This window comes from Dermacentor variabilis, chromosome 2 (assembly GCF_050947875.1).
Source record: "Dermacentor variabilis isolate Ectoservices chromosome 2, ASM5094787v1, whole genome shotgun sequence".
NCBI classification, from domain to species: domain Eukaryota; kingdom Metazoa; phylum Arthropoda; class Arachnida; order Ixodida; family Ixodidae; genus Dermacentor; species Dermacentor variabilis.
Window position 1 is genome coordinate 184,644,489 of NC_134569.1, and position 15,488 is coordinate 184,659,976.

At 47.5% G+C, this 15,488-nt stretch overlaps 1 protein-coding gene across 1 annotated transcript; it reads right to left on the reverse strand.

The window, feature by feature from the left end:
- Positions 1 to 1,802: 1,802 nt before the first annotated feature.
- On the reverse strand, positions 1,803 to 7,350 carry LOC142570594 (uncharacterized). Its single transcript, XM_075678964.1, has 5 exons — positions 7,289 to 7,350; positions 6,468 to 6,568; positions 5,119 to 5,224; positions 1,935 to 2,099; positions 1,803 to 1,817 (listed from the first exon to the last, which is right to left on the reverse strand). Exons 1-5 carry the CDS (start codon positions 7,322 to 7,324, stop codon positions 1,803 to 1,805), a joined length of 423 nt encoding a protein of 140 aa, XP_075535079.1. The 5' UTR covers positions 7,325 to 7,350.
- Positions 7,351 to 15,488: the final 8,138 nt, after the last annotated feature.

Genomic DNA, 15,488 nt, shown 5'->3' on the forward strand with positions numbered 1-15,488 from the left:
CATAACACGCTGCTTGTGCAAAAAGCCTCGGCAACTCTAACCGCGAGCCACCGTGTAGGAAATAAAAGCAGATCTAGCCGTTGTCGACATTGTATTGCAAGGAAAATATATTTCTCGTCTCTACTACAGTTGCGTTGAAAAAAATATTTAATTGCTAACACATTGCTTTTGAATCATGCCTAGCTCCGGTGGGCTTAGGCTGAGAAGTGCCGCTTTCACCCACCTTGGTTGCGAAAGTTTGCTCCAGTTCGAAGAAAATGTCTTCCGTGAGGTCTTCGTTGCCTGCATAACGCCTCGTCATGGCTGAGTAGTGATGACATTGGATATTGCCAGGAGGTATTGTGCATAACTGCGAGCACATGAGGATGCAAATTTCTGCAGTTGGACACTTTTCTTTCATGTAGAATGCAAGTCGCAACAAATTTGCCTTTTATTCTAATGGCAGGGATGCAAAAACAAGCATAAAGATTTACGTTACGGGCTTGATAAGCGAGAAAAAAATTTCCGTACATAACATAACTCAAGTAGAGCACTCTGTTCGCCGACCAAGTACACAATCCTGCCAAGTTTCGAGAAGCATTTTCAGAGCATGCTAAGCAGGCGCCGTTGCCAGCAGAAGTGTGGAGGAATGGGCGGAACGTTTCAGTTTTACTTTGTTTGTGCCACAGAGTGCAAAAGTGGTACTGGCATAGAATAAGTTGAACGTGCACACCTGTTCGTCGAACCAGAAATTCCTAGATTATTCTAGACTATTACAAGCAACAAATGTAAATTCGTTTCTTTTTGTTGGCAAGCTGGCGAGCGACCAGCTTCTCAATGGCTCAAGGCCATTAAGAAGCTGGTCGCTCATCACAGCAACGCGCGTGGTAAATGCAAGCATTATACTACCAATTATGAATATCTTTTGCGCTTAGGAATTAATAGTACTTCTAGAATTGATGATTCCACAGGAACTTTGATGGTACATTTCTGGAAGTACCGCCGTTTCATGGTGAAATACAGTGCTGGCGATACTCCAAGAATAACAAGAACAATTCAATTGTGTAGCTTACGATATGGTGCGCTTTTACTAGCGATATCCACGTGTCACCCGCATTTAGGCAGTTAGACATTCCATTCATTCTGCACCTTTTACTACACATACGAAGGTGAGGAAATATGACTAGCTGAGTGAACTGATTGACCCTCACTGGGTAAACAAGGCAAAATCCTGATAACGGAGGCGCGTTTTATACCTGACAGTTTATTGAAAGCCATTATTTGTTTCAGTTGGTGACGTTTATAAAACATATTGCACATAGCGAACAAGCAACTTTTAGGAAGGCCTTAGCATATCAGTTCAATCTTTTGTTGAATTACTTGGTTTCTACTCGTCATAACTTGTTTGAGGAAGCCTATCTTTGTAAGAGGCTTTGCTCCAATTACAATTTCTCTAGTTATTCCTTGTTAGTCAAGTATATAATGACTCTAGAAGTTTACATACAGAGCATGGCCAAGAACACATCTGTATTGTGCAACATATTTGTACCCATTTCACACATTTCTATATTTTGGTAGGAAAAAGACTGGTGATGACGGCAGGCAATTCAGTATTCTCAAGCTTTACTTGATCATCGAGAATACAGCCACAATTTTGTAATAACGTTTGCACTGTACTATCTCATTGGCAGCGAGGCCTCGCCGAAAATCATCAATCACTATTACTCAGTGCAGTACTTTCGACCGAAAGACTCCCATGAATCTGTTCGAAATAAAAGCTGACTGATTCATGAGCTTGCAGCATTTCGAGGATGTTCACGGATTTACCATGAGCGCAACTGTCGCGTGAAACACGTAGGAGTTACACTTGTCTTAGGGTTAACATTCAACAGCCACAGTTTCTTGCTGAAACAAAGCTGAGCAGCCAAGCAGATAACACTGAATAGCACACTTACGTGCGTCAGGTTCAGTGGAATGTCGACGCAGCCAACTCCAGTCTGGAAAGTTGTCACGGTGTTTTTCGGGCACTGCTTTGCCATCAGGGTCATCGATAGTGCCACTGATTTGTTGCCGACCTGTCTGCTCATAGGTTGTATCAAATCACGGTCTATGACTGCACTCTGTAAAATAAAACGCACCTCTGTGCTTGCGGCCTATTGACGAAAACAATAGCTATACTTCGTAAACGCGCTTTTATTCAAACGAAGCGCATGATGCAACATGCGACTACTGTATTCTATTCTTCAGTTACTATAATCTTCTCTATCCCTTATTTCACCTAAAAAGACGCCCTTATATGCTGCGACAACCATGAGGGAAAACACTAGACATCGTTATTTATTACAGAACAAGCAAACTCAAGTGGTTGGCAAGTGCTATCTGTTGCTTCTTCCATTTCGAGGCCTAATTTGCATGAACGCTTATGCATATTACAACCGCGAGTTGACTCTTTCGTAAACGAAGACGCACAGAACTAATGAACGGTGTGTTATAGAAAGGTAAAATTTGTATTATGGCAAGGATCATGGTTTAGGAAGCTTGTTTGAAATGACGCCCAACCAAGGTTACAGAGAGCTAAATCAGGTTTTTTATACATATATGAGAAATTATGGCCAAAGTGCGGGTAAAACTTAAGACAATAATAAATGGGCTTGTTGATAAATGGTTCACAGTTGTGTAAACAGTTTCATGCACCTTCTTAGGGTATGTTGGGAGGCTATCGGCATGTTTCAATAAAACGTGCCTGGTCTAATCATTTCACTTGAGCCTACTCGAGTAGAAAAAGAAGTCACAATATACTGATGCTTATCTGTTTAAGCAAACGAGACTCCTTTTTACATTCCCTGAAATGTCCCAATGCGTGTAACAGTAAGGGTGCTATAACGTAAACCTATTCCAAAATTTTCTATTCCAATTCTGCTATCAGCCCTCCGCAACTGGTCAAAAACTTTTTTCGACCACCCCCCACTTCACCTGTCTGTCACGCAACGTCACGAAAACCGCAATACCTCCCCATCTGATATGATGTGGACACACTGATTATGCATGATTTCACAGAAAAAAGAAAAACAGTTATTTCTAATTCGACCCATTTTCGCCATTAGCCCTCGGCTATTGGTAAAAAGTTTTCGGGCTTCACCCACTTCACCTGCCTGTCACACGACGTCACAAAACCACACAAACTCACCGCGTCAAAGTGACGTGTACGCGATAAAGATGCATTAATATGCCGAACAAAACTGAATTTTTTTCGGAATAGCCGCAGGCTGCCCCGTTCCGAAAGGAATAAAAGATGGCTGCCGCCGATCGCTGAGACGCTGCCTACTCGCACCTGCCGGAGAGCATGGATGTATTTGCGTATAATAAAACATCTTGCGTGACCGTGTAACGTTTTCAAGCACTTTCGGCACGTTTACTACCTCATTCTGCCAACTCTTCCTTGCTGAGGGTCAATTTTAGCGTCATATTTAAGCTTCCGTTGCATGCCGCCGCGATTTTCGACCAGTCACCACAATCTAAGTAAGGGAAAGCCGACCAATCGCAGACGTCGGCACCACCCTCTTTATCCGGTTATCAATTATCAGTGCACTGGCTCTGCCCCAGTAATTCCCTCTCCACTTGAGCGTTCTCCTCGCCTCTTGTCAGCCAATTAGATACGACAAGCCGCTCAGTGTAGGCAATGTTATTCGTTTTTCAAGCAAACAAAAGTGACCTCCTATGAACGAGGAGAGCGTTTGATTGGTCTGTGCAGACAACCCTGCGGGTGACCGCCCGGCGCTTGCGTCGGTGGTTGCGCAAATTTGACGTCAGGAAATTGGAATAAAAACATATTGGAATAGTTTTACGTTATAGGGCCCTAAATCCTCGAAATGATGACTTTTCATATATTCAAAAAGCTCTGGCGACAAATTAGTACAAAATCTATCATACACATTGACTCGTGTACTTGTTTATCTTTTTCGCGTTACCGCTTTTCACCGTCCAAGAAATGTTATCGCTCAGGGCGGGACGTGCCCGCGTGTGCCGTAATTTTATCTAATTTTATCGATCGCTCTATCCGTTGTCTGTTGTCGCTTAGGCTTGTGTAATCCGATTGCATGCATGCGCGACTCTAGCAGTGCAGAACTTTTTGGAAGACACGCGGGCACCAGCGATTACTCTCGAACGTTCGATGGCTTGTGTATAAAAGGTGACGCGCTTGAGCCATTGATGAGATTTTGACGATCTTCGACTGCGTTCACCGCTACCGTTGTGCTTTAAGTGTAGTCTATATTGGTGGGCACAGGTTGCCCAATAAAAGTTATTATCGTCATTCAGCGTATTGCTACTGTGTTCTTTGCCGTCTTTACAACGTGACATTTGGTGGAGGTGCTTTGCGTTCATCTACTAGAAGCCCCCGAAAAAGCCGTGACCTAAGCCCGAACGGGGAAGACAACACCAACGTCGCCAAGAACCAGCCAGGTAGCCGCAGGCTGCAAGGGCTGCCCCCGGAGCACGGACTTTTGCCTGAAATGACCAGGACATTCATCGCCAAGTCAACCCCAAGGGCAGCCCAAGCGTCCCCCATCGCGCTGCAACAGCCCACAGAGCCACCGATCGTCATTTGAAGAAGCCGATAACTGGCTGGAAACATGAAAGGGTCGCTGCAGGCAACAACTGGCACTCCGACGACAAGCAAGGACATCTGTACTTCGCCTTAAAAGACGCAACCAGGACCTGGTTTCGGAACCGGGAATCAACCCTGACTACGTGGGACCTGTTGCGCGACGGCTTCCTGCAGACCATCAAAAGCGTGTTTCACGAGCAAGGGTAAAACTTGTCTGAACTTGTCAAAGCCTGAAGCTACTTGGGAAGAACAAGAAGTCACAGTACAGTGATGCTCGTCTTTTTAAGCAAACGCGACGGCAATTCATTTTTCCTGAAAATTTTCTATCCGTGTAATAGTAAATCCTAGAAATAACAACTGTTCCTATATTCAAACAACTGTGGTGACAGATTAGTGCGAAACCTATCACACATGTGGTGATGCTTGATAAGGTATAGCTGTTTTGTTTACTTTATCGCAGCAGTCCGTTTACTACAGTTCCAGCTTGAGACATATAAAAAAACAAAAGTAAAATACGCACAGTAAAAACTCACCAAGTTCTCTTCGTTCATCTTCTTCGAATAGAAGTTGTCGAAGTACAGGTGTGTAAACGTGCGGCTGATTCCTGACACTCGGTACACGAAGGTGATCGAAGGTTTGCTGTTGGTGCAAAAGGCTACATCAAATAAAAGGGATTCGCTATCATGTCTAAGAAGAGAACAGAAACCCCAATGGAGTTGTTTAATTATGCGAAAGCAGGCCCACAAACTTTAGTTAGCGCGCCCCCAAAATAATTTGCCGCATACTCAATCTTCATTTCGCCAGCCCCCAGATATCAGATTGGCTAGTCCGAAATTTTAAGTTGGCCTACGCACAAACTTCAAGTTGGTCCACCCACAAATTTAAACTGGTTCACCCCATTTTTCAAGTTCCCCATCCCCAAATTTATGTTCATGCACTCCGAAGCTTTAGCTGACCCATCCCACATTTCAAGTTGGCCCAACCTCAAATTTCATGTTGGCCCACCCTAATATTAATGTTGGCCCACCCCCAAATTTCAATTTGGCACACCACCAAGTTTCAATTGGCCCATCGCTACCATAAGCGTCCCCGTGCATTTGAACAGGAGGCCTATTTATAAATTTTCTCCTTTTGTAATAATTACTTTTGCTTAAATTACTTACACAATTTAATGACTAGATCTCTTTGCAAGTTATGAATCTTTGTGGAGATACAAGGCATTACACTTCTCGCGCAGCGAGGCTGGGGGATTCGCCATAGGATGATTAAAAAGAACAGTCTTGCACACCTCCTTAGCACATTCCACTTTTAGGAAATTAACAGAACCTACATGGGAACACTGCACATTTAACTGCGCGTCGTTGTGAACGCTTCTAGTGACGGTGAGCGCGTCTGTGTCAGAAGAGCGGCCGCTCTCACAGCGTTGACAATGCTTAGCTTGGTGGTATACGTATCGCCACGCGCAGTGTTATTAAAAAGTTGTCTGTATTGTAACGGGTTCCAGTGGAAGTCACAACTGCTGCATTGTTGTACGCAGCAATGTACCTACAGCGTCACAGCCTAGAGCAAGTTTTACGCTTTCCTATTCATGCATTTAGCATAAAATTAATGTGGGAATTACGACTTCCCGCTGATTTCGCGACTCATGTGGCGCGCAGGGCGTGATACTGAACGCCCGCTTATGAAAGGAGGCTAAACTCAGTTAAACATTTTCACTCTTACGCTCGCAGCAGTTATTCGCAATTATATTATAGACTTGTGAATTGGGCTAGCGACAGTAAATGGCAAAGGCCGTGGTCTTAATCACTTTACTGATTAGTTTTCGTAGTTTGCACGCCGTATACTGAAGCGGAGAGGATCAATTTGAATATGCTTTTCCTACCTGGCCACATCCAGCATCATGGCCCTCAGAGCTGAACGGTTTCCAGCGAAGACATCGTACCTTATGATGCCGTGGTACGACTGAACTTCATCGGATAGGATCTGCGTTTGAGACACAAAAATAATTGGCTAAGCAATATTGTTTGCACTATCTCACTGTCACATTATGCTGCTTGTGGTCGTATCACACAATATAGACGTCACAAATGAATGCTATAGGCACAGTTTTTGAGAGTATCTTACCTATACCTGACTAAGCTTAAGAAGTAATCTCAAGTTGGCTAGCTAGTAGAAGTGAAAATTAAGAAAGAAAGCAAACAATATGAACACGACAAAACGGGAGTCATGGGATGCCTTGTCTGTCTTGTTTCTTTCACCTTTTCTGATTTTCGCAAGTCTTTCGCGAAGACTAAGCTTAAGAAGCAGCACCAGCAGCAGCACCTTTTCTAATTTTCGCAGATTCACCAAATGTTATGAAACAACAACTTCCTCAGACTGCCACCCTTTAGGCGGTAGTGCTTTGAACACAACAGCGCGGAGAACGGCGTGGGAAAGAAACCCAAGGGAACAGCTCTCTGGCTTATCATTAAGCGTGCGAATATAAAATTGAAAGCGAGCATTGTTGCTGTGCGTCATTTCTTTTTCTTGTGGCGATGCGCTACTAGATATGACACACTAATAAAAGCTGCATAAATTCTGAGAATTGTCCAGTATTGCTTGCTTGGTTCGGCTGTGTCATCATTTTTCCTTATTTTCGCTTATTTTCTTTTCTCACCTTATGCGCGTCTACCCATGGTCTTTGCAGTGGGAAAGAATGCTTACTCTGTAGCAGACAACTGTCAGGTTTTCTCGCCGCATCCGGCCCCTTGAATGAAATCGTACCAATCGAGCCGGAACACCGGGCACGAGCGCGCCTCGACAGAGCAGAGTGGTCTAAAGGGCACAACAGCTTCAGCAGCAGCACGTTATGCGTTGCGTGAGTGGAGAGTGCATCGCCGCGATGACATGTAACCCTCGCTGTCGCTCTCGCAAGCCTGTGTCATGCGCGCGCCCCTTGTCAACGCAGGCTCTCGCCTGCGTCTGGACTGCGCCTCGGTAAGGGCCAATGAAAACGTGCTAAGCGTCTATACGCGCTCGCTTGCCCGCAAGGTGTTCACAACTCGAGGGACATTCAGCAAAGTTCAATTGGACATTGGGCCACCCCAAAATCCAAAGTTGGCCTATACCAAAATTTCAAGTTGGCCCGCTCATGTATTTAGGTTAGCCCACCCCCAAATTTCCATTGGCCCACGCCCAAATTTCAACTTGGTCCAACCCCAAATTGGCCCGCCCCGAAATTTCAAGTTGGCCCAGCCGAAATATACCTCGGCCACCTCCAAATTTCACATTGGCCTACTCCCAGGTCTCATTTGGCTCAACCCTACATTTCAACTTGGCCCACCTCGAAATTTCAAGTTGGTCCATTCCCAAATTTATGTTGGCCCACCCCTACTGTAAGCACCGCCGTGCATTATTTAGGTAGCTCTATGTATGTCTTCGGGGATTCTCTTTTCAGCGAATTTTTTGCCTTAAATTGTTCCTTATCGCTTAAAAGCTACCAATCGTGAACATATAAACTACAATAACGATGAAATGTTTTAGATTTGCAGATTACACATTTTGGTGCAGATACAAGGCATTACACTTTTTCCGTGACATGTCAGGAGAGCTCGCCATGGAATGCGTACGCACTATTACAAAGCGTGCCATGAAGTTTAAGAGATACACGTTGGGTGCACATCTTTCATCGTGAATGCTTCGGCAGGAGCTCTCGTATGCGCCACTTCAGCGTTATGAAGAACACAAGCACCACCGATGGTTTCGAGAAAGCTTTCATTATCAGCGTATTCTTTATGTTCACTGCACGACGAAGGTCTCTCCCAGCGATCTCCGATTACTCTTGTCTTGCGACAGTGATTCCAACTTAGGCCTCAGATTTTCTAACTTCATCGCACGACCTAAATTTCTACCATCCTAGGACTCGCTTGTCTTTTCTTGGCACCCATATTATAAATATATTTTCACGGTTACCTGCCCTAAGCAATACATGATCGCCCGAGTGAGTGAGTGAGAAAACTTTATTTCGAATCGCAACGATTCGAGTCAGGCGAGTTAGTGGGCTGCGGCACCCACCGAGGTCACGGCCAAGAGTTCTCGCCTCTCGGCGGCTTCCTTGGTCCGCTGGACTGCCCAGAGTTTGTCTTCTAGGTTCGAGCTGAGCAGCGCGGCTACTCATCGCGCGCGGGGGCTGTCGATGGAGGCTTCATTTGCATTGTGCTCTCTTAGTTCCTGGCATTCCCAGCGCATGTGTTCTAGCGTGGATCTCGTGCCACGACCTTTGCATTTATCTGTTGTGTATCTCTGGATAAATAGCGTGCATTAGTATTGGGCTCGTGTATAATTTCGTTTGTAATTGTTGCCACTTGACAGCTTGCGATCTATTGAGTTGTGGATGGGGGGGGGGGGGGTGGATAAGTGCATCTTTGCCGAGATCCGCTTTTTCTTTATTACCAAGTAAACTCGGTGCTCCACAATCCGCACCGATGTGTTCCTGTTTCATAACGTTACGCCTAGCATTTTGCAGAGAAGCTATTAGCTTCTAGTTTATCGGGATCTCTCGTGGGTGTGTGCTCACCAAAATATAGCACCGCCACCTAGCGACCGCAGCCATCCAGACAGACCTGGAACGGCAGCTGTAAAATTGCTTTGTTTTTGAGTTTTCACGTAACAGAATTGTATTTTCTCGTATATTCAAATTACAAACTGAACCTATCACGTCTGCACCTTGTGTGTATGTCGTACTTGACGAATTTTCTGACGCAAATTATTTGAAAAATTCAGTTCGTTTAAAAAGGCACTTGCGCTTTGCGGAATCCCTAGAGGAACGAGCACGTACGCTGCACTGCCGCACACGTGCATGCGCGCGTGACGTACGTCGTTTGTGGTGATGGTGATTCTCTGATGTCCTCTGACGTCAGTTGTGGTGGTACGTGTCCAACGTCAGTTGTGATTGTATAACATCGGCAACAGCTTCGCTGTACATACCCTTTCACAGGTGGAAATCGAGGCAGATTTTCTTTCATTCCATTCCTGCTTGCACAGTCCATAACTTCTCGAATTTCATTGTTAGCCTCCAAGTTTCTGTCTCATAAGCAAGTACCGGTAGATTTCAATGATTGTACACTTTTCTTCTAAATGATAGCGGTTACCCATCATTGTTAGGTAATGTCTGTCGTAAGTACTAATGGAAGCAGATAATGGAAAAGGAAGTGGATGAAGAAACAACTTGCTGCAGGTGGAGAACGATCCCCACCTGCGGAGGTTGTGGGATCGTCCGTCTACGCGGCGCGTAGACAGATGAACATCGACCGTCGCGGCAGGGTAGCTATATACAGGTTCGCTGTAAAAGCAATATAACAGTTTCATCATAAGGGCAAAGCAATGAATGCGATAGCAACATGTTAGATTATTACACCAATTATAAGATTCGTAGCAGTGCAAGTGGCAGTATGAATTTAAGTAAACGTCATTTGACAAAGTAAAAACGAGCTACTGTGATCGGGACTTGAGGAGGGAACGGAAGAAACTCGTAAATAAGCCGATCAACAAGTTAGCGCTAAGAGAGAAAATAGAGGAATTCCCCAACAAGCTACAAAACAGGTATTCGGCTTTAACTCAGGAAGAGGACCTTAGCATTGAAGCAATGAAAGACAATCTTATGGGCATCAATAAGGATGTGCAATAGAAGTCGGTGGTAACTCCGTTAGACCTGATACCAGTAAGGTAACGCAGGAGTCGAAAGATCTGATCAAGAAACGCCAATGTATGAAAGCCTCTAGCCCTACAGCTAGAATAGAACTGGCAGGACTTTACAAGTTAAACAACAAGCGTAAGACAGCTGACATAAGGAAGTATAATATGGATAGAATTGAACATGCTTTCAGGAAAGGAGGAAGCCTAAAAGCAGTGAAGAAGAAGCTAGGAATAGGCAAGTATCAGATGTATGCGTTAAGAGACAAAGCTGGCAATATCATTACTAATATGGATGAGATAGTTCAAGTGGCTGAGGAGTTCTATAGAGATTTATACAGTACCAGTGGCACCCACGACGATAATGGAAGAGAGAATAGTCTAGAGGAATATGAAATCCCACAAGTAACGCCGGAAGAAGTAAAGAAACCCTTGGGAGCTAAGCGAAGGGGGAAGGCAGCTGGGGAGGATTAGGTAACAGCAGATTTGTTGAACGATGGTGGGCAGATTGTTCTAGAAAAACTGACCACCCTGTATACACAATGCCTCAAGACTTCGAGCGTACCGGAATCTTCGAAGAACGCTAACATAATCCTAATCCATAAGAAAGGGGACGCGAAAGACTTGAAAAATTATAGACCGATCCGCTTACTGTCCGTTGCCTACAAAGTATTTACCAAAGTAATCGCAAATATAATCATGAACGCCTTAGACTTCTGTCCACCAAAGGACCAGGCAGGATTCCGTAAAGGCTACTCAACAATAGACCATATTGTCACGTGGTCGTGACTTCAAAGAACACAGTAGCAATACTGTGAACGACAAAACTAACTTTTATTGGGAGAACCTGTGCCCACAAAACAGGCTACACTTAGGCGCAACGATAGCGGCGAACACGGTCGGCGATCGTCGAAAATCTGATCAGCGGGTCCAGCGCGTCAGCTTTTATACAGCAGTCATCGAATGTTCCAGACTAATCGTTGGGACCCGCGTGCCTTCCACAAAGTTCTACACCATTCGCGTCACGCGATGAAATCAGATAACACAAGGTTCGGCGACAACATACAGCGGATAGAAGCATCGATAACTTTCCAGAAACTTCGGATACATGCAGGCGCGTCCCGCGCTGTGCGATAAGATTTAGGCGGCGAAACGTGGTCGCCCGATAAATATAAGTACACGTGTCAATACCCCCCTCTTAAAAAGCATCGACCCGATGCTGCAAACAAACGAAAGTAATAAGGAAAAGCACTCGTAGCAAAGAAGACAACAAAATAAGGAAGTTCGTCAGCGTCCGTAAAAGGGTTTAAGGCGCACCACGTGGACCACTTCAGATCGTGCGCGGCGCAGCTGTGAATGCGAAATGCCGTCTGGCACGACCTCATAGTCCAGTGCGCCAATACGTCGGATAACCTTGTAGGGTCCGAAATAGCGTCGCAGTAACTTCTCACTTAGTCCTCGTCGGCGTATCGGGTTCCATACCCAAACACGGTCGCCGGGCTGGTACTCGACGAAGCGTCGTCGCAGGTTGTACTGTCGGCTGTCGGTACGCTGCTGGTTCTTGATCCGTAAGCGGGCGAGCTGTCGAGCTTCTTCGGCGCGCTGGAGATAGGAAGCGACGTCAAGATTTTCCTCGTCAGTGACGTGCGGCAGCATAGCGTCGAGCGTCGTCGTCGGGTTCCTGCCGTAAACCAGCTTAAATGGCGTGATCTGTGTTGTTTCTTGTACCGCCGTGTTATAAGCGAATGTTACGTACGGCAGGACCGCATCCCACGTCTTGTGCTCGACGTCGACGTACATTGCTAGCATGTCGGCGAGGGTCTTGTTCAGGCGCTCCGTGAGACCATTCGTCTGCGGATGGTAGGCAGTTGTCCTCCTGTGACTTGTCCGGCTGTATTGCAGAATGGCTTGCGTGAGCTCTGCTGTAAAAGCCGTTCCTCTGTCGGTGATGAGGACTTCTGGAGCACCATGTCGCAGCAGGATGTTCTCGACCAAAAATTTCGCCACTTCGGCTGCGCTGCCTTTCGGTAGAGCTTTAGTTTCAGCGAAGCGGGTGAGATAGTCCGTCGCTACGACGATCCACTTATTTCCGGAAGTTGATGTCGGAAACGGTCCCAACAAGTCCATCCCGATCTGCTGAAAAGGTCGGTGAGGAGGCTTGATCGGCTGTAGTAATCCCGCTGGCCTTGTCGGTGGTGTCTTGCATCGCTGACAGTCTCGGCATGTCTTGACGTAACGGGCGACATCGGCGGTTAGGTGCGGCCAGTAATACTTTTCTTGTATCCTCGATAGCGTTCGGGAGAAACCGAGGTGCCCAGCGGTCGGATCGTCATGTAGGGCGTGCAGTACTTCTGGACGCAGCGCCGACGGAACAACAAGAAGGTAGTTGGCGCGGACTGGTGAGAAGTTCTTCTTCACGAGTAGGTTGTTTTGAAGCGTGAACGAAGATAATCCACGCTTAAATGCCCTAGGGACAACGTCGTTGTGCCCTTCCAAATACTCGACTAGGGCTTTTAGCTCCGGGTCGCCTCGTTGTTGTTCGGCGAAATCTTCCGCGCTTATTATGCCAAGGAAGGCGTCGTCATCCTCGTCATCTTGCGGCGGCGGGTCAATGGGGGCGCGTGATAGGCAATCGGCATCTGAGTGTTTTCGTCCGGACTTGTATGTTACAGTGATGTCATATTCTTGTAGTCTGAGGCTCCACCGTGCCAGCCGTCCTGAAGGGTCCTTTAAGTTAGCTAGCCAACACAACGCGTGATGGTCGCTGACCACTTTGAATGGCCTGCCATATAGGTAAGGGCGAAATTTCGCTGTAGCCCAAACGATGGCGAGGCATTCCTTTTCGGTTCTAGAATAATTGCCTTCCGCTTTTGACAACGACCGGCTAGCGTAAGCAATCACGTGTTCATGTCCATCTTTTCTCTGGACTAGGACGGCACCGAGGCCTAGGCTACTGGCGTCAGTGTGAATTTCGGTATCGGCGTGCTCGTCGAAGTGCGCAAGTACGGGCGGCGACTGCATGCGTCGTTTGAGTTCTTGAAATGCGTCGGCCTGCGGCGTTTCCCACTTGAACTCGACATCACATTTGGTTAGATGGGTTAGCGGCTCCGCGATGCGTGAAAAGTCCTTGACAAAGCGCCTGTAGTAGGCACACATGCCAAGGAATCTACGCACTGCCTTCTTGTCGATGGGCTGCGGGAACTTTGCGATGGCAGCTGTCTTCTGCGGGTCGGGGCGGACTCCAGATTCGCTGATGACGTGGCCTAAAAATAGAAGCGCCTGGTAAGCGAAGTGGCACTTTTCCGGCTTCAGAGTAAGTCCTGATGACATGATGGCCTCTAGTACTGTTGCAAGCCGCCTAAGGTGATCGTCTAAATTGCCGGCGCAGACAACGACGTCATCCAAGTAAACGAGACAGGTCTGCCACTTCAATCCTGCTAAAACCGTGTCCATGACCCGTTGGAACGTTGCGGGCGCCGAGCACAGTCCAAATGGCATAACCTTGAACTCGTAGAGGCCGTCCGGGGTGATGAAGGCGGTCTTGTCGCGATCTCTTTCGTCGACTTCTATTTGCCAATAGCCAGACTGGAGGTCCATCGACGAGAAGTACTTGGCGTTGCAGAGCCGATCCAATGCGTCGTCTATCCGTGGGAGGGGGTATACGTCCTTCTTCGTGATCTTGTTCAGACAACGATAATCGACGCAGAAACGTAGGGTACCGTCGTTTTTCTTCACCAGGACAACAGGGGACGCCCACGGGCTTTTCGACGGCTGGATGATGTCGTCGCGCAGCATTTCTTCGACTTGTTCTCTTATAGCTTCACGTTCTCGCGGCGAAACTTGGTAAGGGCTCTGGCGGAGTGGTCGAGTGCACTCCTCGGTGATTATGCGATGCTTGGCGACTGGTGTTTGTCGAATCCTCGATGATGTCGAAAAGCAGGCTTTGTATGGTCGGAGCAGACTTCTGAGCTGTTGCTGCTTGCCCATGGGGAGACTTGGATTAATGTCGTAGTTTGGTTCGGGAACCATGGTCGTCGGGGCAGATGCGGCGGAATCCGAGAGGACAAACGCATTACTGGTTTCCAGAATTTCCTCAATGTACCCGATCGTCGTGCCCTTGTTGATGTGCTTGAACTCCTGGCTGAAGTTTGTCAGCAACACTTCAGTTTTCCCTCCATGCAGTCGAGCGATCCCTCTTGCGACGCAAATTTCACGGTCTAGCAGTAGACGTTGGTCGCCTTTGATGACGCCTTCTACGTCAGCGGGTGTTTCTGTGCCGACCGAAATAACAATGCTGGAGCGAGGCGGGATGCTCACTTGATCTTCGAGCACACTCAAGGCGTGGCGACTACGAGGGCTCTCCGGCGGTGTCGCTTTATCTTCCGACAGCGTTATAGACTTCGACTGCAGGTCGATGATTGCGCCGTGTTGGTTCAGGAAGTCCATACCGAGAATGACGTCTCGTGAACACTGTTGGAGGATAACGAAGGTGGCAGGGTAAGTCCGGTTATGAATGGTTATTCTTGCGTCGCATATTCCAGTCGGCGTGATGAGGTGTCCTCCAGCGGTCCGAATTTGAGGGCCTTCCCATGCGGTCTTAACGTTCTTCAACTGGGCGGCGATGTGTCCACTCATTACGGAATAATCGGCCCCTGTGTCCACTAAGGCGGTGACTGCGTGGCCGTCTAGAAGCACGTCGAGGTCGGTGGTTCTTTGTCTTGCGTTGCAGTTGGGTCTTGGTGTCGGATGACGGCTGCGTCGTGTTGAACTGAAGCTGGTACGTCGCGTCATCTGGTCTTTCGTCGGTGTAGTCTTGGCTTCCTGACTTCGTCGGGGCGGCGGCGTCTCGTCATTAGGTCGTCGAGATGGTTTCTTCGTCGTCTTCGTCGGCGGCGGAGGATCTTCGTCAGTTCGACGAACAGCAACCGCACCTCCATCGGTTGCTGCTTTTAGTTTTCCGGATATGGGCTCGTAGAGCGGCCCCGGGCTGGGCCGGTGTATGGTTGACGCTGCGGCGACAGGTGGCGGCCTGGTGACGGCGAACGGGACGGCCGTCGAGGGCTCCACTGAGTAGCGGCGAGGTAGTCGGCGATATCGCGAGGTCGTTCGCCAATCTGTGGTCGCGGCGCGTTCACGGCGAACCCTCGGAGTCCCATCTCCCGGTATGGGCATCGGCGGTAGATGTGCCCGGCTTCTCCGCAGTGATAGCAAAGCGGGCGATGGTCAGGGGCGC

Coding starts and splice junctions, on each gene's coding strand:
- LOC142570594 (XM_075678964.1), bottom strand. CDS start 7,324: ATGCGGCGAGAAAACCTGACAGTTGTCTGCTACAGA. Junction 5,225..6,467: donor ATGATGCTGGATGTGGCCAG/GTAGGAAAAGCA, acceptor TTGCACCAACAG/CAAACCTTCGATCACCTTCG. Junction 2,100..5,118: donor AGATGAACGAAGAGAACTTG/GTGAGTTTTTAC, acceptor TTTATTTTACAG/AGTGCAGTCATAGACCGTGA.